The sequence below is a fragment of the Triticum dicoccoides genome, chromosome 4B (assembly GCF_002162155.2).
Source record: "Triticum dicoccoides isolate Atlit2015 ecotype Zavitan chromosome 4B, WEW_v2.0, whole genome shotgun sequence".
Lineage (NCBI taxonomy): Eukaryota > Viridiplantae > Streptophyta > Magnoliopsida > Poales > Poaceae > Triticum > Triticum dicoccoides.
The window spans coordinates 5,760,453-5,782,618 of NC_041387.1; the positions used below are offsets into that span (position 1 = coordinate 5,760,453).

Sequence of the window (22,166 nt, forward strand, 5' to 3'; positions counted from 1 at the left end):
TTCAGGCTGTTGAGTCTGATGGAGCAGCATGATCTTCACCTTTTTTCCACCATTGCTCTGGAACAATGAAGCGAATGTCTGATAGTATGGTTTGAAAACCATTCATATCTTGACGACATTTGTCAACCACTATTCTTGTTTCCGAAACGACGGCCATTAGGGATTGGACTTGTGTCTGGATCACAGATATATCACTCTGTCTAGTACGAAGATTTTGTTCAGTAGGCGATTTGGACGAGGTTACCTTGACTATCAACCCAGAATTACGCAGGAAGGTGCTTTTTGCATTGTTAGTGGAGAGATACTAACACACTGCAGCAAGAGGTGACATTGTGCCTGTGGTAGCCTCGTCGCCTTCAGGTGGTTGTGGTTGTTCAATCATTTGTTCCATAGCTTCCTGAAAGTTTGAACTTGTAGATTAGTGTAGCAGATAAGTTACTAATGAGACAAAAACAAACAAAGTAGGTTAAACATTTATACATAACTTATTTTCGTGAACTACTGTAATACATTAGCATGTATTGTAGTGCCAACTACATAATAAAATCACTTTCAGAACATATGTCCATGTAGCATGCCTACTGTATTGTCTATTTCCTCACATTCGTTGACATCTAAGGATAAAGAGACATGGTTTAAAGTAGGATGAACATAGTATGACAACATTCATATCATGGGCAAACAGATATAAAACAAACAGGCTATTTTATCATTGTGTGCGCACGTGAACATAACAACTAGATTACAGATCAAGACAAAGAGAATATGCTTCATCTCTTTTAAACCATGTAAGGTGAAATGATACGTTAAGACAACTGTGTATAAAAGTGAACAGAGTAACTGACATTGGCTGCAAACCAAGTAGTTAAATGAACACATCACAGTACCAATCAGTTCAAAGGCAGGAGGAGTAAGGGCATACAACAGCGGCTTGAACTGGTGTGCTCATGCCCTTCATCTTGCTGGTCTGGCAATGTTTGAAGATTTTTACACTGCATTCGGTTCAGGTTCTTTTTGGTCCACATGGGCTTTCCTCAGTATTTGGAACAAGTCAATATAGATACGATAATATGGCACAGAAAAAATAAGGAAGTAGAAGCTATTTACAAGAGCCTCGCAGTGTGCAATATAGGTACGAGATCCTATTGTTTGTTGGAATTTCACTTTAGAACGATTGGTTTTGTTCTTCAAACAGTTAGCCTAGAAGAAGATACACTTGTAAGGCACATACATAAATACAAGTTCAATATGTGGTCTGATCAAATATATATAGCCTACCTGATACTTTGGATAAGACCAGTGTTTAACGAGGGCTGTCCAGTCTTCATCTGTAATATATTCCACTTGAGATGTTTGGGCGATTTCATTGTTAGCCTTGCCTTCAAATTGAGATTTTCTAAGGTGGTACCGATATTGCCGCAGAGCAGACTGAAAAACATGAGCGCATGCTTGTTTAGTTGCATCATCTTTCGGATCCAACTTGAACCTCATCTGTTGAAAAAAGAATGTGAGTCTTATTAGGAGGAAGCTAGAAATTATGGGACAGAGCAAGACAATATTACTAATTGTGATGAATAACATTACTTACGGATAAATGGTCAAGGAAGGTGTTAAACTGGGTATTCTCTTTCTCATTCCTGTACTGGATCCACGTTGGGAGGAGACGTGCATGATACCTAACGGCAACGGCTGCCTCTGATACTAACTTGGCTGACTCTGTAGCATCACGTGGCCTTTTTAAACCTGCCTCAAAATAGATCTCCATTCTTCCTCCTTTAGATTTTGTTAATCTGTCAAGCATTATCCCTGATGTATGTTTCCACTTGTGTTGTGGTTCTAGTTTAGGAACGAATATGGAAAGTGTTAGTGTACATCAAACTGTGAGAGTACATATAAAGGAGCATGCAACTGTAACTTGGCTCGGTTAGGTACCGTCTTGGTGTTGATGCTCATGAGGTTCATATGATCTTGCCAAGTCATGTTGTGTCAGCAGTGCTTTAGAAGTAGTGTTAGGTGTGAAGGCAGCTTGGGAAGTGGACAGTTCCGAAGCAAACGAACGAGTAACTCGTTGAGATGCTGGTATAGTTGAAGCGGATGCTGCAGCTGGTGGAGCAGGTGATACTGTGTTTGTAGATTTAGCCGGTGGACTTGGACCTTCTACTACACTATAAGTACCAGCAGTACCTCGACAGCAGATCCTTTTCCGTTTCACCCGACGAGTAACAGCACTCCCTACTATATTATTTTCCTTGCTCTTTTTTGACTTTGCCATGTCAAGTCGTACCCACAACACAAAAGAATAAAATCGCTCTTCAGAACTCATTGATGCATGATACAGACAAGCAATACTTTGATGTAAGACAACCGTATGAGGATGGAATATGTAAGAAAAACAGGACGGCATGACATATTCACAGCTACGATATGCAAACTAAGCAGAAAGATTTTCAAGAAAATAGAAGTAATGCAAGCTAGACACCATATGAAAGATGCAACAGATATTACTCTGCCAAGTTATAAGTGTCTTGTCATAAGTGGCAATTCAAAAAATTAAAAGCAGTACAACATAGAAATCAATGCAAGATGCAACCACTATCAAACTGCCATGTTAAAAGCGTCCAATCATGTGTGACTGATGGGGGATACACAACATCAGTACTTTGATGTAAGAACATGGTATGATAGATAGATGTAGTGTATTCTAGACACAGAAAGCCATGTCATATCCACATGTATAACGTATAAACTCAGCAGGTGCAATTTAATCAAAATAGAAGAAATACAGGCTAGACAACATATGCAACATGAAACCAATTATCACACTGTCAACTTAGAGCAAGCACCTGCGATGGTGGAGTACGGGAGATGAACTCATCATGTAGACTTGGGACTTCAACTTCATTAGCAGTAGTAGTGGCAAATCTAGAGAGACTATGTTTGCATCGGTGCAGAGGACCACCAATATCCCCTAACTTACTCTTTTCCTTCCTATTTTCTGATATTGCCTTATGAAGTCAAAACCACAAGAAGATGAATAAAATTAGCTCTGCATAACTGGTTGATGCATGATACAGACGAACACTACTTTGATGTAAGGCAAGCGCAGGATAGGAGGATGGAATATATACAAAAAAGACAGCGTTTCATATTCACACGTACGATATGAGGATGGAATATGTATGAAAAAACAGTAAGCGGAAGGCATTTCAACAAAAAATAAAGAAATGAAAGCTATGCACCATATGAACATGCAACCAATATCACTCTATCAGGTAAAAAGTGTCTCGTCGTAAGTGCCATTTCAAGAAATTAGAAGCAGTACAAGCTAGAAGACAATGCAAGATGCAACCTACATCACAGTCCCAAGTTAAATGTGTCTTATGGGTAAGTGATTGTTGCAGGTATAAGTTGTAAGCTACGCAGATGCAATTCAACATAATCAAAAGCAATACAAACTAGACATCATATGGAAAACACAAACACATATAACAGTTCCAAGTAAGAGCAAGCACCTATGATGAGGAGTAGGGGAGATGTGCTCATCATGTACAGTATGTTCTAGAATTCGCCACTATGATAATAAAGCACAAGGAGACAACAGATTACATACATTGGGCATCAAAGATCGCCACCAGTGCAAATGAACACGCCGACAAAATAATATACAAAACCAACAGCACTTCAATGTATTTGCGGTAAATCGGCCAAACCATAAAATTACGGTACATAATCAGGTCGTCATGCAAATCACTATGTATGACCCGCATCATGGGCCCAGTCATCATGGTCCATTAACAGGCCTAAATGTAAACTGGCCCACTAGTAGATTCGGGCCTTTAATAGGCCGAGTAAGCCGCAGACCCTATTTTCGCAAGAAAACTCAATTAGCTTTTAGGAGGCTGAAAAGTAGGTTCGGCCTGAAACGGGTCGAACAGCTCACGGGCCGGCAGCAGGCCAAAATAGACCACAGCCCATGATAGTGCCAATCACGTCATGGGCCGTTAACAGGCCAAAATTTTCTCGGTCCTTGTTTGGCCCAATCAGATTATCGGCTGCGAGCAGGCCGGATGCAAACCGGGCCGTTGTTAGGCCAAACTATATGATGGGCTATTAACAAGCTGAAATAAATATAGGGACGAAATGTTAAATCGGCCTTTAACAGACCGAAACTAATATCAGGACAAATTACTAAATGGGTCTTTAGCAAGTTGGCCCAAAAACATAACGTCCAGTTGACGGGCCGAATCTGATATGGGCCATAATTGAGCCCAAAGCCTTTTAAAGGGACGGATCTGATCTGTGCCGTAATTTGGCCCAAACCATGGTAGGCTTTTAACGGGCTGGATCTCATATGGCAGCAATGATTATAGGGCTGGATCTTTTATAGGGACACTTCCATGATGATAATTTTGGTAATGTCATGAAACACTTCTACGACAGCACAGGTATGACTATCTTGATTCTGTCATAAAATCATCATGGATGTACATGCATGACGGAAATCTTTACCTACTGTGACAAACACGTATCATCACGGAAGTGTATTTTTTTGTAGTGAATCAACACTACTAGGAACCAATAGGTACCAATCTAAGGTTTTGAGACAAAGATCGGATACAAGAGATGAACTAGGGTTTGAGAGGAGATGGTGCTGGTGAAGATGTTGATGGAGATTAATCCCCTCTTGATGAGAGGATTGATGGTGATGAGGATGGTGGTGATTTCCCCTCCCGTAGGGATGTTTCCCCGGTAGAACAGCTCCGCCGGAGCCCTAGATTGGTCCTGCCCAGGTTCCGCCTCGAGACGGCGGCGCTTCGTCCTGAAAGCTTCCTTCTGATTTTTTCCATGGCAAAAGACACCATATATCAGAAGATGGACGTCGGGGGCCTGCCAGGGGGCCCACAAGGCAGGGGGCGCGCCCTCCACCCTCGTGGATGATTGGTGGCTCCCCTCTGGTGCTTTCTTCGCCCAATATTTTTAATATATTTCAAAACTGATTTTCGTGGAATTTCAGGACTTTTGGAGTTGTGAAGAATAGGTCTCTAATATTTGCTCATTTTCCAGTCTAGAATTCCAGCTACCGGCATTCTCCTTCTTCATGTAAACCTTATAAAATAAGAGAGAAAAGGCATAAGTATTGTGACATAACAGGTAATAACAGTCCATAATGCAATAAATATTGATATAAAAGCATGATGCAAAATGGACGTATCAAGGCATGTATTCCGAATATAGTCATATGTGCTTATGGAAAAGAACTTGCATGCCATCTTTTGTCCTACCATCCCGTGGCGGCGGGGTCCTAATGGAAACTAAGGGATATTAAGGCCTATTTTTAATAGAGAACGGGACCAAAGCATTAGCACTTAGTGAATACATGAACTCGTCAAACTACAGTCATCACGGGGAAGTGTCCCGACTATTGTCACTGCGGGCTTGCCAGATCATAACACGTAGTAGGTGACTATAACTTGCAAGATCGGATCAAGAACACAAATATATTCATGAAAACATAAAGGGTTGAAATCTGAATTCATGGCACTCGGGCCCTAGTGACAAGCATTAAGCATTGCAAAGTCATAGCAACATCAATCTCAGAACGTAGTGGATACTAGGGATCAAACCCTAACTCAACTAATCTCGATTACATGATAAATCTTATCCAACCCATCACCGTCCAGCAAGTGATGTCATGAACTGGTACTAGAGGTTCAACCTGAACCGGGACTAATGATTCCCGCCTCCCTAGCCATTGGAACCGATACTAATGGTCACATTAGTACCGGTCCGTTTACAAACCGGGACTTATGTGGCTCACGTAAAGTAATTTTTCTACTAGTGATGCTGCAATGATCAGCATCGCTGCTACAAGGTGGGATGCGCGACGCTTCAAGGGTCGACCCTCATTGCTGCAAGCGAGACGTGCAATGCTGCAATGGTCGACACCGTTGCTGCAAGGGTAGATCAATCAATTGTTGTTGCAAGCACGACGCGCAACATTGCAAAGAACGACTACCACTGCTGCAGACGGGATGCAGGATGCTACAAGGTTCGACCATTGTTGCTATAGGTGGGACGCGAGACATTGCAAATGCCGACACCACTGCTGCAAGACATGACGACAACACTTTAAAGACTGACAACCATTGCTGCAAGTGAGACGCGTGATGTTGCAAGGGCCGACCACCACTGTAACAAGACGGGACACGTGACACTATAAGAGCCAGCCACCACTGCTGCAAGTGGGACATGTGACGCTAAGCCGGGTGACACATATGTAACAAACTACTGCGATCTCGTAAAATATTTATTGTAACCGTGCATTTTTCTACCGTTTCCCCTTAGATTCTACCATGTGTATCTCACTGCAAACTCATATTATTTTTGATGCTTAAGAATTGGGGGACGCTACGGGTTGGCCGGATAGTAATCCTAAAAGATTGTCCGCCCAGGCAGTCGTTCGATGGAGTCACGGACAACCATCTGATCCCTCCTCGTGAGCCATTGAGCCTTTACAAGAAGCCTTCTGTTGTGTTCAGCGCTTTCCACGAGCCTTGTTGCAATCCATGTAATGCGACAGTAGCCTACAGACTTCTGTCACAGAAAAATCGGACGGTTGGTTGGGATAGATCGTGTGGTTCCCGAGGCGGCTCAAAATTCCCATCTATCATCCGGCTTACGGCTAGTGCGAACCAAGTTACAATCAGGTCCATGGACCACCTAGTGATGATTACAAGCACTCGAGCGAGCCGAAGGCGCGTCATCATCATTGCCACCCCCTCATCAGAGCAGGACAAAATTGTTGTAGTAGACAGCCGGGAAGTCGTTCTGCAAAGACTCCATAAGACCAGCACACTAGAGCAGCAACCATCGTCGATGATGAAAATAATAGATCGGAAGGATCAAACCTGTAAACACTGCCAATTCATGAGCACCGCAAAGGGAATTTTATTTTCTAGTGGGGAAGGTATATATACCCGCAAAAAGGAGGTACATACCGGGTAAAGATCCGGCGTTCAACATGTTTTGGAGACCTGTGAAATCTTTTGCATGTATATGAGTGCGATTTTTTAGCACGACGACTTCCCGACTGTCTACTACAATAATGTTTGCCCGGCTCCGACGAGGGAGGGGCGATGACGGCGGCACGCCTTCGGCTCGCTCCAGAGATTGTAGTCGTCCCTAGGTGGTCTACAGACCTGGATGTAATTTTTACTTCTAGTGTTTTTTGTACTACCTTTACAGTTGATGAATAGATCGGAAGTTTTCGCGTGCAAAAAAAGAGTGCGATTTGGTAAAAGAAGCAATACATGAGAATACACCCGGTGCATGTCAGCCTTTTGTCATTAAACAACAGTAAGACGTGTGCTGATAATAGAGATTTAGTCAATTGAAAATTTCTTACCGTCCCGCGCACTGCTATCTGAGTGAACATATTGCCAGCTGAGTGAAAGTTTGTGGTCCAAGTGAAAGATATCCGTCCGAGTGTAGAAATCTAGTGGTGTGATCCGGGTGAAGGACCCTGACCTCCGAGTGGATGAATTTGAATCCAAGTGCTCCGACGAGAACCTGAGCATGTGCGTGAAAGTTTATCAAGACGACCTTGGATGAATAAGTGTTCAATACAGAAGTTGTGTGTGTTGTCAAAACGGTAAACTTGGGTTTTGGATTCATCATCACCTGAGATGGTATACGGCTTGCAAATTCACTGCGAGGCTCGGACAGTCCAATCAGCTACATAACTAAGTCCGACGGGAGGTTAAAGATGGCTTCGTAGAGTAGTCAAGATGGCCTTGTTTGGAAAAGTGATCAACTCGAGAGTTGTTCGTCTCGCCGAAACGCACAAATTTGATATTTGGGCCGTCTTGATCAGAGATCATATTCAAGCTCGATGGCCCGCGCAAGGAGCAAGACAGAAGTTTGGGCCAGATTCAGACTAAACCCGAGTTGGACAAGAACTAAGACTCTAGGACGTGAATTGATGTAATTTTTTGTGTAAGGAAACCTAGATGAATCTTTTACTTGTACGGGAAGTCCAGCCGCCTCTTATATATGTTGGGGGTGACAGCCGATTGAACAACACACAATCAAACAAATCAATATACTACTTTTTCATCTACGTTTTTATCCCTCCATCGTTTTTCTCTCTCATTCTTCGTGGTTCCCCAAGTTTGAGAGCTACGAATCCCGAGGCTCTAGGGGCGAGCGAATCAACCTAGGGCAGCCCATAGCCGCCGCACTCCCTGACGGGGTTCCTCCCGGGCGTGTGGGGTTTCGGGTCTTCAAAAGCGTCTGGCGACTGTCTTGCGTATTGCGCTGTCGATCGGGTCTCATTCGACGTGAGCCGCGGTGCATCACCCCCGGCGTCGAAGGTACACGTGACGTGTTCGTGTGTCAACAATGATGTAATTGGCAGGGGCTAAATTAGTTGACTCCATCTCAAAGGTGGTGTCACGGAGCCAATCATCAGCATCCAGTGGCTCAGTCAAGTTACAGAAAGTGATTGGGTTGAGGCGCACGAACTCCGAGTGTGAGATCGGCCCAGGATCCTGACGAGCATTGTGATTTCCCATACGGTCCACTAAACCTCCGATGACCTGGTGGTTCAATCCGAACTGATGCATCATAGCTGTGACATAGGGTGGTGGTGGTGGATCTTCAGCACCACGCCCACGACCATGAGCATTTCCTCTAGTCATCCTGAGTGAAACAACACGGGCAGGTTAGCATGTGTAATGGTACGCAAGCATGAGTGGCAGGTATATGTAGCTATCCACAGGGATGTATCGGTGGTAACTAATTGCAAAGGCGGCATGCTCAAAGGGTCTCGAAAAAACATCGGAGAGTATTCTCGGAATCTTTTGGTGAAACAAGAGAGTAGCAGGAACAATTGGATCTCCGGAGTGAAGTCATCACGAGAACCTATGGTTCACAAAATTTATAACCCGAAGAGGTAAGAAGTTCAGAACCCAGAGTAAGGATGCGGAATAAAAGAATCCAAATCCCATCCATATGTGACTTTGGGCCGTAAGCACACAACACAATTATTAGTTTGAAAATAGGTTTTCAAGACTAGACTCAACATCGTCCAAGAGATTTGGGGCTCATACAAGCAGTCGGCTCTGATACCAACTTGTGACGCCTTCAATCATAATCGTACACTAATTATACACGCAGCATGCACGAACAAAAACAATGGATCCACGGTAGTACCACAACACCACTCTACAACACCCAGACATACATAAGACAATATATATTACAAACAGGGGTCGCAAGACCCGATTGTACAATAGAGAGTTAGGTTTCAGTACAGACAAATTATAAGGGCGCCTTAAGAAGGCAGAAACAAAACGATGACTCTACCCAAAAGGTGCAGGCCTCCTTATCCATCCAGGGTGTCGGGGATGATTGACACGTGTGCATCCGCGGCGCAGGCGCGTGCAATGCCGACCCGCGGGAGAGAGAGTGCGAGGTTAGGGACGACCTGTGGTGGGTTGGGCCTGGCTCCTGTGCACTAGAGGCCCAGCTGCACAGTAACTCATTTCCTCTTTTATTTTTATTTTTCTGTTTTTATTTTTGTTTTCTGTTTTGTATATTCTTTTGCTACCAATTGATTTTTGTTAAATGTGAAACTTAGCATATAAATTCTAGGCAATATTTCAGGGTAGCACAAAAAGTTTCAGGTCATTTGCAAACATTCAGATTTTTGTTTGTATTTAAATGGCAAACTTAGGTGCTGGTGGACCACTTTAAATGTTGCTAGGCGCAAAATGGGAATTCAAATGAAGTTGGTTGCTTCATGAAAAATTATGGGTGATTTTAGGGAATAATGTCAACATTTTTTAATCACCATTTGAAGAAACAATTTTTGAACTTGCATTTGAATTGAAATTTCACTTGAGCTTTGAAACAAGTGACAATTAGCAAGATAATTGTGATGACATCCTAACTTAATTAAAGAGCTACAGTACCTTAATACATGGGGGCGTTACATGATGACAGAAATAAATATAGACTACGATGGACGTATAAAACTGATAACTCCAACAAAGGCACCTTCACTATATCGATAACCGTTGTGGTCGATCCATTTCAAAAAATATAGCTAGGCAAGTTTTTTTAAACAAATATAGCTAGGGAAGTTAATTTGACGAGATAGCTCCGCTCTCGCAAGCATCCACTCGCCACCAAATTTTTTAATTTAATTTTAAGAGTGCGTGATTTGTTTGAACACACTACAGACGTAGACGCTCATACATACGCACATATTCATTCCTATGAACGCACGCACACGCACCCTACCTCATGAGCACCTTCGAGAGACTGCGCCGACACATCATCTTGAGATTGACAAAGTCACCACAGACACCTTTATAGTCGATAAGAACATATTTTCCCACTTAACGCACATCGCCGATAGGCCTGGAATAAATTCAGGAAAATGCGAACACCATCGTCAAGTTAGGACATGAACTCTGTGGACTGAGGATACCATTATTCTTCTAACCATCTAAGCATAGGTTGATTTGCAAGAGTGCGTGATTTGGTAGTACTTGCCTAGCATGTTTTTATGCCAGTTTGATGCACGTGCTTGTCGTGCATTTAATGCGACGTGTGACATGTTTCCGTCCATGATGCCCCATGAAGCTAAATTTCTTCATGGCACCACATACGTTCTCTCATGCATGCAGACCATAAAATTAGTCGTAGTTGGTTGGCTGGCCTGCTGTTCGTGACCAATCTGGAGGTTATACCTCGCCATCAATCATTCTTGGAATTTGCTATGTGTTGCCATCCGATCCAGAGATTGTAGGAAGCAAAACATGAACCTGGATGTTTTGTATCAGGAAACTTTCTGATGAACGTCACAAAAGCTGCTGGTCCGTTGAAATGCGACCATAGGCTCTCGCTGAAATGAGTGCTTACTTTGCTTTAATAGAAAACAGGGATGCGGCCTTTGACTAAATCTAGAGTTAGGCTGCCCGTAATGAGAGTATCATAAGTAGTATCATGCATGCCAACTAAGCAATGTTGATGATGTAGCATATAATTAAATGAAGAAAGAGAAGGTTGAGTATCATATCATGATATCGTATCATATTAAATGATGTGCTATTTTGTGTCATGCACGATAATAAATAGTCCTCTATGATACCAACATATGATACTAGGCATTACGGATGGAAAGGCGATCTTGCCCAGCCTGCAGGAGAGTCTCCTTCACCGCCGTTCTCCAGCTGCTCCCCTCTGCCGACGACCTCGGGTCGTCGGTGTTGAGGGGTGTCGCCGGATCCATGTGGGTGGATCATTTTTAGGCCCTAGTAGCTTAGGTTTTTAGGGTGCTCATCGTCTTGGCTTCAACGGCGGCGCAGGCGGCGCTGAATAAAGAATGTTCAGATCCTTCCCTGACGAGGCGATCGGCCATATGGTTGTGGATGGATTTGGAAACCAATCTGTTCAAGTAAGGATGGCATGGCAGCGACGGCATCCTCGTGGTGGACTTGTGTCCTTGGGCTCCGTTGTTGCGACGGCGTTTGCTCCAGCCTCGGGGCGGAGCTTGGGAGGTAGTCCAGGAGTAGATGCAGGTTTACAGCAGCGGCATCTGGAAGATGATGGATCATGTGCTGGTTTTGTGGTTCGTGGATGGCGGATATGGTTTCCTCGTTCGATGTCTTAGTCGTATGGGGGTGCCAGATCTGGAGTTTGATGGCGTGTCCGCCGTGTTTCCCCGGTCCGATTTGTTCAACGGTAATGGTTTCGCCTTTGCCGAGCCGCCTTGGATGTCCGGAAAGCTGCATATAAGCGATGGAGCCGCGTCAAGCTCGCATGAGGAGGTGGTCCGTCATTTTTTTCCTTTGGTGGCTGCTGTGATGGTGCCAGAGGCAGGTGACGGGTGTTGGTGTCAAGTTAAGAGGATTCTTCGGTACTGATTGTAATTTCCTTCTTGGTTGGAGTTCCATTGTTTAAAGGCTAGCATTCTGCTGTTTTTTCAGTTTTGATAGGACGGTGTTTACGTGGCTTGTACTATCATCTTTATGATGTACTTCCTCCGTCCGGATTTATTAGGTCTAAAAAAGCCTTCTCTTTGATCAAGACACATAGTAATTTACTCATATTAATTCTTTCATTTCACTTCTAATTCACTCTCACATGCATGCAGCAAATATAAAAGCACGCATGCAGTGTATTAATTCCCTTTCTATGGCATCAACAACAATGACTTTTAATACAACCAATGGAGTGGTTGCATGCATGCACCTTTTCAAAGCGAGTCCTCAGGCTGGTCATAGTGGGGAGTAACTTAGACTAGTAACATGCATATGTTATTAGTCTATGTTAATACCTCTATAGTGCATAATATCATAGATTAGTATCATATGTGGTCTCATTTATTGCCATGCATGACACATAGTAGCATCACATTTATTATGTTACGGTATCTACCTATGTTAGTATAACCATCTCTTTTTTTTAATTGTCTGCCACATAAGCATGTTTGCGAGTCCCAAGTGCATTATACTACTTATGTTAGGCTAGTCATACTGCATAGTAACTTAGACTAGTAACATGCATATGTTACTAGTCTATGTTACTACCATCATAGTGGGTAGTAACATAAGTGTAGTGTGATGCAAGCTTTCATTTATTATGTTGTAGACTCATTTTGTATTGGGGTGTGTTATGTTATGGTAACATATTATGTTACCACAAGCACCTCTCTCCTCATTAACTTCATGCCACATAAGCATATATGTCTTGGGATGTGCTATGTTAATTACTATCTAAGTTACTCCCACTATGGCTAGCCTTACCCCACTATGGCCAGCCTTATAAAAAGGGACATGCTTGTGATGTTGTGAGGGACGCGAATTTTTAGGACATGCCCCCACGCGAGGTCTTTATCTCGTGCGTCCGCAACGCGCCGTGATTCGCAGTTAAATTAGCGCCACTCCCCCCTCCGCAAATACCGCACAGTGTTTTGCTTTTTTTGTCTGCGAATACGCCGGCTTTACATCCTGGTAAGAGGGCCACGAGCATTTATGCTCGTACAAATACGCGCTTGTCCTCTTGCGGATACACCGGTGCGGCACTGGGGTAATAACTGCCCTGACGTTGGGCGCGTCGTCATTTAGCACGCATGCTAACGCTTTCACCGGTGCGGCACTGTACATCTTCTTGAAGCCTAACGCTCACAGGGCCGCAGGCGGAGCAGAGGGGCATGGCTTCAGCTGAAGCAGGGGAATCCAGGTTAGTCCGTGAGGATCCATATGAATTGACTTTGTTTTAGCAGGAAGATAGTATTAGACGCCCTCTAACAGATCTCCCCCGCGCCCTCCTTACATAGCATGGCTGCGTTTGTGGCGGAAAGGAACGGATCTGTCTCCTCGTGGGGCATTTCTAACTACCCTGATTCCGCTGTTTTTGGCATCGATTCGGAGAGGCTGTGCGTCCTACGAGAGGTTGTCGAGGACGACCCCAGCGGCGGATTCGCTGATTTGTTGGAAGCTGTCGACGTTAGGACAGAAACAGACACCACGGATCTAGAGGAGAATAGGGCTTCGAGGATGGATAATAGATACGCGTCCCTTGATGACAAAGTCGGGTGGGTTACAAGGTAATTACTTGCTACCAGAAGTTATCAACTGCGTCCAAGTCACTCTGATTAATCATATACAGTCTCGTTTTCTTTGCTGGTTTCAGGAACAGGAGGGTTGCAGTGCCAGACGAGAGAGCAACAAGTGCTGACAGGGTGACAGCCCTGGAAACAGCACTGACAGGATTTGCTGAAAGGAAAACAGACACCGTAGTGACGCCATCAGTTGGACTGACGTTCGATTCTATAAACGAGGCCTACGATTTTTACAATCTTTATTCCTGGGAGACAGGGTTTGGCATCAGATACGCAAAGAGCAGAACCAATGTAAAAGGCACAATATTAATTGGATCATTGAATTTTACATGGGTGGCGTTACTCTGTGCAGGTGGGCTGGGCGTATTGATGGCGCGCATCGCCCTCTATTATTGCTGCATGTGTGAATGGCGGCCGGCGACTTAAATCAGAATTCACTCTCCTGTCGCTAAGTACGTGTTTGGATCTGTTTCCTGATTTGAGACATGTTTAATTACGGTGGGTGCCCCACTCAATACGCCATCCAGATAATTTAATTACGCACCCACTCGCGGCCTGCATGGGCTCGCTAAAACGTTGTAACCTATACATGCACATACGCATGGGATGCTAGAACATACAAAAAGAAACGGCAGTACCTATGCGTAACGGATACACTAAAATTGATACTACAGCAGTGCGCTAGCCGTGCCCATGTCCGTGCGCAGGGCGGATGATACTTCATAACTTGTGGATGGAGATAGTGACCATGACCACCAAGTTCGCGAGACACAGCATGAAAATCTTCTTCAGGAATGCTTGGTTCTGCTCGAGCAGTGCGACGTGGCGATGGACGCTCGCGTGCGAGATGAGATGTCCCCATCGCTCGCTCAAGTACTGTATGTACTTGTTCTCCCACTTCCAGAACCTGCAACCTCCGTGCTGCACCATGAACAAAGATTAGAATGCCGCGGAGAAGGTGGAATGAGAAGGTCTCGAAAAACTTACCCCATGCCGTTCACACTTGTAGAAGTGCCTCCCTGGGTTAAGTTCTGTACCGGAGACAAACCAGACGACGTAGCCGGCGTTGCATTCGGGGCAACGGATGAGAGGGAGCGGAGGCATCTGATTGCTCGTGTGGTGAGACGTAGGTGGTGTTGAACTACTACGGGACGCGGACGAACACATGCTTGGGAAGCGCGGCTAATGTGAGAGCAATGGAGAAGGGGATCTGCTTGGAATGGCCATCCGAAGCAAGGAGGCATGGCGTTTAAAAAGGCAGAGAGGAGCGTCGAGCGGGTAGCCGTTGAGACTGAAGCATGGCCAACACCACCTAAGTCCCGCCTGGTGCATGTATCCGTTGTGGCTATAGGTCAGTAAATGTCGTGGCGCCGGTCGCTGACGCCTGTTGCAGGTAGCCGTTATCAACACCAGATGGCATGTGGGCCTTCAATGAAGGCAGAGAAGAATACGCGCGGTATACAAGATGTTGTATGCTGCCCGGCTGAGTTTATACGCGCACGTCGTATTGGAGTTAGCACGAATCGCGTGGGCTGCCAGTGGTGCGGATAACATCCTCGCGTAGCCGCATGTACACAGGCGAATTAGCGTGTTGTGAGGCCTAATAAACCCGGACGGAGGGAGTAAATGAGACACGTGATACCATGAAAAAAAAAAGACATGAGAACATTCTATACTCACGGAGCTTTACGGGGCTTTTACAGACCCCTTTCATAACTAATCTTCATCCCACTGATTTCAGGGCCCTCATGCTGATTTCCTCCAATTAAATTAGCCTAACTAAGCAGCCCGGTAAACCCCGTAAGCATATTCGCCGGTGCGTGTAGCATTGCTCATTTATGTATAGGTTGCTACTCTGCTATCGTCTTACCTCTTAAGTGGAGGGAGCGCGCTGGGAAGGTATGGTTGTGCTAACTGTGCATTAAGTGGTTGGCTGGTAGCTAACTAGAATCATTAATGGAAGTCTATATATAACACAAAACCACTGCCGTTGTGATTATCAGTTCAAGTTTTTCCTAAAGGCATCAGACACCCACAAAGCACCAAAGACACCCACACGTAACCGATCGAGCAGCATGAGCTCGTCGTGTGCCGCCATGCACCCGAAGGCCGTGTACCGGCTCATCGTGGACAACTTCCTTGCCCTTGTCACCGCTGCCATGGCCACTCTCTCTGTCGTCGCCCTGGTGTGGCTCGGGCCAGAGGAGCTGATCAGCTGGCTCCGTGGCCGTGAGTTCCAGCCAGCGCACCTGTTCTTGGCCGGGTTCGTTGCGGCCGTAGCAGCCACCTTGTACCTCCTGCTCCGTCCGCGTGCGGTGTACCTGGTCGACTACGCCTGCTTCAGCTCCTCCTTCAACCGCCCGCTCGCCCGCATCCCCATGGCCTCATTCATCGAGCACAACAAGCACACGCCCAGCATCAACGACCGCAGCGTCCGCTTCATCTCGCGCCTGCTGGAGCGCTCCGGGCTCGGGGAGGAGACCTGCCTCCCGGCCGCGCACAACTACGTCCCCACGCACAAGTACTGCACCCTCGACAACGCCCGCGCCGAGTTCGAGCTCGTCGTCTTCTCCGCCATCGACGACCTGCTCGCCAAGACCGGCGTCACCCCGGACGCCATCAGCGTGCTCGTCCTCAACTGCAGCCTCTTCTGCCCCACGCCATCCCTGGTGGACGTGATCATCAAAAGGTACAACCTGCGTAGCGACGTCCGTAGCATCAACCTCTCGGGCATGGGGTGCAGCGCGGGGCTCATCTCCGTGGGGCTCGCCAGGAACCTCCTGCAGGTTCTTCCCCGAGGCTCCCGCGCGCTGGTCGTCTCCACCGAGACCATCACGCCCAACTACTATGTCGGCAACGAGCGTGCCATGCTTCTGCCAAACTGCCTGTTCCGCGTCGGCGGGGTGGCCGCGCTGCTGTCCACGTCCCCCGCCAAGGCCCGATTCCGCCTCAAGCACGTGGTGCGCACCTTCACCGGCGCCGACGACAGCGCTTACCGGTGCGTGTATCAGGAGGAGGATGAGCAGGGGAACATCGGGATCAACCTCAGCAAGAACCTGATGGCCATCGCCGGGAACTCGCTCGAGGCCAACATCACCAGGATCGGGCCACTCGTCCTGCCGGCCTCCGAGCAGCTCCTCTTTGCCCTCTCCTTTGTTGCGCGGAAGGTGCTTCGCGTGCGAGTCAAGCCCTACATCCCGGACTTCTCCACGGCGTTCAAGCACTTGTGCATCCACGCGGGCGGCCGCGCCGTCATCGACGAGCTGCAGAAGAACCTCAGCCTCTCCGACGAGCAGGTGGAGGCGTCGCGGATGACGCTGCACCGGTTCGGTAACACGTCGAGCAGCTCGTTGTGGTACGAGCTGGCCTACGTGGAGGCCAAGGGCCGGATGCGCAAGGGCGACCGCATTTGGATGATCGGCTTCGGCTCAGGGTTTAAGTGCAACAGCGCGGTGTGGGAGTGCATAGACCCTCCTGCCCGCAACACTGATGGGCCGTGGTCCACGTGCATCCACAGGTATCCAGTGGACATTCCTGACGTCCGAAACAACTAGTACGCAGCTCGCCTACACAATACATTATCAAGATCCGCTCATTGAGTTTAAACATTATTATTAAGATCGGGGGAGATGTCGTGAGAGTGCACATTGGGAAATTAAGGTCTGTTCATTGAGATTTGTAACCGAATCATCGATCTATAAGATATATGGTCTCCGAGTGTATCTCTCCCATTCTTGGGTTGTGTGTGAGTCGTTTGTAAACCGGTGAGATATACAAAAAGCAACGAGGAAACCCTGAGTAATTAATTGCAGCGTCAAAATTGCTTCACTAGCACAAGGGTCATCTTGCGCACACTGCTATTACTCCGCAGAGACCAATGAGAAGATGCGGCACCTACCCTACGACCAAGTAAATATGTTTACCCTCGACGGAGATGGCGTCGACCGTGGGGACATCACAACATCCGATCATGTCTAGGTCATTCGACTTCACGTCCATCCGGCAAGATGGAACACTCGGGCTACAACGACCAAGGTTATTATGACAGGCCGGCTTGCTGCTTCCTATGGCGAGTCCTCTAGCTTGGTGGAGTCGAGCTACTACCAACCAGGTTACAATTCAGATGGAACTCTGTGGTACGGCCTGGTTTGTGCAAGTTTCTTTACGTACTCTTCGGAGGAGCAAGTCTCTAGTTACTAAGCCGGCTATCACTGGGCGAACTCGCCCACGAGTTCCGTCATTTCCTGCAACCAAGAGGGCTTTTCTAGATCTCGGTGCGTGTAAGTAGAATTGCAACCTTTTTGGTAAAACATAAATTTGATGATAACATATAAGCAGTATATTTTACGGCGCTGAGATACAAAATTTACTCGGCTGAAGCCCATAAAATCTAACACCCTGGACATGCATGTTCTCAGGTTGGATGAAATGCAAAATGCTGTGTTGTTGAGCGACAATTCTACACCTACGAAAAGATCGTACGAAATCTTACTTACCCTTCCATAAATACTCGTCTCCCCCCTGTTTTCAACCAAGGTGGGCCCTACCCACTAATCCTAAACCAATTAATTACGTCCAAATCAGCCATTACGTAAAAGCCTCACGTAACTGTACGTGGGTCTATCGTTGCTCGTTGTCGAGTGGTCTCCTCTCGTGGTTGAGACACGCAACTACGTAGCTGCTGCGGTGCAGTTCTCATGCATTATAACACGTTGATCGGATGGACAGGCACTACGTCTGCTCACTCGATCCCGTGGGTTCAATGCTCTGTGGTCCGGCCAGTTCAATTCCCAACTCCCCCAACCCCCTCGCCTGCCAGCTTGCGGCTTCAACGCATGCAGGTGCCCAACTCCTTAAATTTGTGAATCGACCTAGACCTAACCAAGTTGACAGAGACATAGACGCACCCTAATAAACCTAGCTTGTAAAGAACAGACCATTCTAAAACTTGTAAAGAAAATTCCAGGCTCCAATGTATAGGTTGTCACTATTCGCAAAAAAAAAAGTATAGGCTGTCAATTATGGAGGTTCATTTTCGTGAGTAACTAGGATCCTACTACTGCGATTTTATAGAATTAAACAAAAGCAAACACATAATACAGCATGTACAAGAATGTTTGTATTTCCATACCTAGCATCCATGGATTCCTCCATGCCTTTCGTTCACCACCCAACTCTATTTAAACCCCATATATTATAAGCAAAAAAAGAAAAGAAAAAACTCTATTTAAACCCCAGCCCGTGCTGAGCACCGCCACCGGTGAGTAAAGGGGGCACCAGTAGTACACGCGTCCCACCGGGCCAAAGAAGTCGCAAACGGCATGGGGTCGGAGGCAGCGGCGGCGGCGGTGCACGGGCACCGGGTGTCGACGGTGGTGCCGAGCTCGGTGACGGAGGTGGGCAGCTACGAGCTGGCGGACGCGGACCTGGCGTTCCGGCTGCACTACCTACGCGGGGTGTACTACTACTCCGCGGGGGTCACCACCATGGTGCTCAAGGAGCCCATGTTCGCCTGGCTTGACGCCTACTACCCTTTGGCCGGCCGCGTCCGCCGCCACGCCGACGAAGCCGACGATGCCTCGCGCCGCCCATACGTCAAGTGCAACGACTGTGGCATCCGCATCGTAGAGGCCCAGTGCGACCGCGCGCTCGACGACTTGCTCCGCGACGACGCCGTCGATCGCGTGAAGCAGCTCTGCTACCACCACGTGCTCGGCCCGGAGCTCTCCTTCTCCCCGCTGCTCTTCGTCCAGGTAGACTAACCGTCCCGCTGCTCGATCTGTTACATGTTTGTACGTAGTATAGTAGTGACTGAAAGTTGTACGTACATAATGACAAAGGTGATTGAGCTCGAATGATCGCAGGTCACCAACTTCAAATGTGGAGCGATGGCGCTGGGGTTCAGCTGGGCGCACCTCATGGGCGACGTGGCGTCGGCGACGACCTGCTTCAACCGCTGGGCACAGATACTCGGCGGCAAGAAGCCAGTCGCCGTCACCATGAGCCCCATCAACGAGCCGCGAGAGAGAAACCGTGCGCCTGCCGCGGTCGCGCCGCGCTCGGTCAAGCCGGTCGGACCCATCCAAGACCACTGGCTGGTCCCCGCCAGCGTCGACATGACGTGCTACTCCTTCCACATTACCGAAACGATGCTCGAGAGGCTGCGGCAGCAGGAGCCAGCGGCTCCCGGCGGCGTCTTCGAGCTCATATCGGCGCTCCTATGGCAGACGGTGGCCAAGATCAGGGCCACCGACGAGGTGAAGACGGTGACGGTGGTGAAGACCGACATGTCCGCCTGGAGCGGTTACTCCCTGGCCAACGAGCAAAATGTCGGGTACGTGGAGGCGGGCTCTGCGCCGGCCAACACGGACGTGTCCGAGCTGGCTGCGCTGCTGGCCAAGGATCTGGTCGACGAGACCGCCACGGTGGTCGGCTTCCCGGGGGACGTGGTCATCTACGGCGCCAATCTAACGTTCGTGGACATGGAGCAGGTCGACCTGTACGGGCTGGAGATCATGGGGCAGAGGCCCGCACACGTGGAGTACGGCATGGACGGCGTCGGTCAGGGGGGTGCCGTGCTGGTGCAGTCCGACGCCAGCGGGCGTGGCCGCGTCATCATGGTGGTGCTCCCCAATGACGACGTCCAGGCCCTCCGAGCCGAGCTCAGGAACACGCTCTTCCTGGCTCCCTGAAACCTGATCAGCTCTGGTGATCTTCTTATACCTATGATAATTTCCGAGCAGTTCTTCCTCCCCTAAAGAGCAAAGGCACAGACGTGCATCATGTCATAGTAGGGACGTCAAACCACGTATTAAGGCCCTGTGTAAACCTTTTCTCTGTAAAATTTATCCATTTTCATAAAGTATTTGCTTTGGCAGTTCAGATTGTACGGTTAGACATCTCGAGCTCAAAGGAAATTAAGACTACCTTATTTTCAGTCCCATCGCAATCTTTCACATTGCATATAGCTTTTCCGCTCTTCGACGCCGAAGCACGCCACTTTGGTGCATACCCTTTTTCTATGTGACCGGCTAATAGACTGGGGGCTCGGTTATAATCTCGCCCTACACATCTGTCCAGCACCATTTTCTCTTTTAAAGTGTTCGGCGTTTCGGATATTGCATTATATGAATCGGTTTCGAATTATGTCTTGGGTCAATAGTTGAGTTGCCCGGCTCCTGTACTTTCCCTCCTACGTTCCGCACGTTCGGCTAGGGGGTAAAGAGAGAACCGCAGCGATTGTACTTCTACCTAGCATGGTTAAGTACCTAAGCGGAGAAAGCCGAAAACTGATTGTCATAATAAGCGAGAACTGGTCAGCGATCCAACAAGTGTTAAACTAAAGATCAGCGGAGGTTACGCCGTGTTATACAAAGGTTTTGCCCTCACGCAAACCAGGTGATTATGGTTCCCACCTCGGCTCGTCCGAACATCGCGAACCACTGGTCACTAGCCCCCGCTGTCAAGCTCCTATCGCTAAGTGAAAGAACTAAATCCACATGGTCTAACTGCCTGGTTTCCCTCACACACTACCGCCTTCAGGCACCAAAACATGGGCTAAGGTTTGCAGTGCAGAGGTTGAAACACCCCTTGTAGCATCTACATGGGGGCCGAAGTTGACGACTGATAACTTGCAGAAAAAAATGGCCAGACAAGAGTCAAAATAAAAAAAAACACAACATATGATAAACCAAACAAAGAAACCGGATTGCAGAGGCATAAAAGGTTCGACTGCCATCTGGTGCATGTTCATTCATACATTACATCTTTTGAACACTGGGCCTCTATTGCGCGAGCACCGTCCATCACGACAAGAAAGTATTGCTCGGGGCGCTTGTGCTACTTCCCAGGGGGCGGGGTCAGGTGGCCGTCTCGACTGGCTTGATCTTCGGCTCGTGCATCATGGTCCTTGTGAAGGACATCTGGGCTCCCTCAATGCATATGGACTGCTTCACGGCATCAACCTGAGGCACGGCGTCATGCAACTTTTGCACCAAGCCAAAGTAGCTGCTCGACAACGGTTCTGAAGGCCACAGTCGGATACAAAGGTCCTTCATGGCCGGCTCCCACATCCGGTGCAACTCCATCCGCTGCTTCATATGATTGCTCAGGAGCGGAGGGTTCTCGGGCGCCTAGAACTGTGACCAGAACAGCCTATGTTCGGCGTCGCCTTCCCGAGATGCAAAGTGTTTCGCTCCATCCGCCGCACTCCTCGGAAGATCCGCAAACGCACCTGAGGAGCGCCATGATACGTCTCCAACGTATCTATTATTTCTGCTTCTTCCATGCTATGATATTATTATTCTGGGATGTTTTTAATATCATTTTATACATTTTTATATCATTTTTGGGGACTAACCTATTAACTTAGTGTCTAGTGCCAGTTTCTGTTTTCTGCCATGTTTTTTTAAAGAAAATCAATATCAGAAAAGATCAAAATGTCCCAAAACTTTTCGGAGATTTTTTTCCTACAGATAAGGATCAAAGTCAACTTGGAAGCTAAGGAAGAAGCTTCTGGAGGGCCCCACATGGC

At 47.4% G+C, this 22,166-nt stretch overlaps 3 protein-coding genes across 3 annotated transcripts; 2 read left to right on the forward strand and 1 right to left on the reverse strand.

Annotated features, from left to right (window-relative positions):
- Window positions 1–14,076: 14,076 nt before the first annotated feature.
- LOC119293162 lies at window positions 14,077–14,868 on the reverse strand. Its single transcript, XM_037571716.1, has 2 exons — window positions 14,621–14,868; window positions 14,077–14,554 (listed from the first exon to the last, which is right to left on the reverse strand). Exons 1-2 carry the CDS (start codon window positions 14,798–14,800, stop codon window positions 14,354–14,356), a joined length of 381 nt encoding a protein of 126 aa, XP_037427613.1. The 5' UTR covers window positions 14,801–14,868; the 3' UTR covers window positions 14,077–14,353.
- A 779-nt stretch (window positions 14,869–15,647) lies between these two features.
- On the forward strand, window positions 15,648–17,425 carry LOC119294513 (3-ketoacyl-CoA synthase 5-like). Its single transcript, XM_037572709.1, has one exon. The coding sequence runs from the start codon at window positions 15,709–15,711 to the stop codon at window positions 17,185–17,187; it is 1,479 nt and encodes a 492-aa protein (XP_037428606.1). The 5' UTR covers window positions 15,648–15,708; the 3' UTR covers window positions 17,188–17,425.
- Window positions 17,426–18,903: 1,478 nt separating this feature from the next.
- Window positions 18,904–20,574, forward strand: LOC119294515 (protein ECERIFERUM 26-like). Its single transcript, XM_037572711.1, has 2 exons — window positions 18,904–19,386; window positions 19,498–20,574. The coding sequence occupies exons 1-2, from the start codon at window positions 18,955–18,957 to the stop codon at window positions 20,323–20,325; spliced, it is 1,260 nt and encodes a 419-aa protein (XP_037428608.1). The 5' UTR covers window positions 18,904–18,954; the 3' UTR covers window positions 20,326–20,574.
- The last annotated feature ends 1,592 nt before the right edge of the window (window positions 20,575–22,166 follow it).

Bases quoted from the DNA above. Each gene is read 5' to 3' on its own strand.
- LOC119293162 (XM_037571716.1), bottom strand. From the start codon at position 14,800: ATGTGTTCGTCCGCGTCCCGTAGTAGTTCAACACCACCTACGTCTCAC. The intron at 14,555-14,620 runs GTAAGTTTTTCG...TTCATGGTGCAG, and splicing joins ACAAGTGTGAACGGCATGGG to CACGGAGGTTGCAGGTTCTG.
- LOC119294513 (XM_037572709.1), top strand. From the start codon at position 15,709: ATGAGCTCGTCGTGTGCCGCCATGCACCCGAAGGCCGTGTACCGGCTC.
- LOC119294515 (XM_037572711.1), top strand. From the start codon at position 18,955: ATGGGGTCGGAGGCAGCGGCGGCGGCGGTGCACGGGCACCGGGTGTCG. The intron at 19,387-19,497 runs GTAGACTAACCG...GAATGATCGCAG, and splicing joins CCCCGCTGCTCTTCGTCCAG to GTCACCAACTTCAAATGTGG.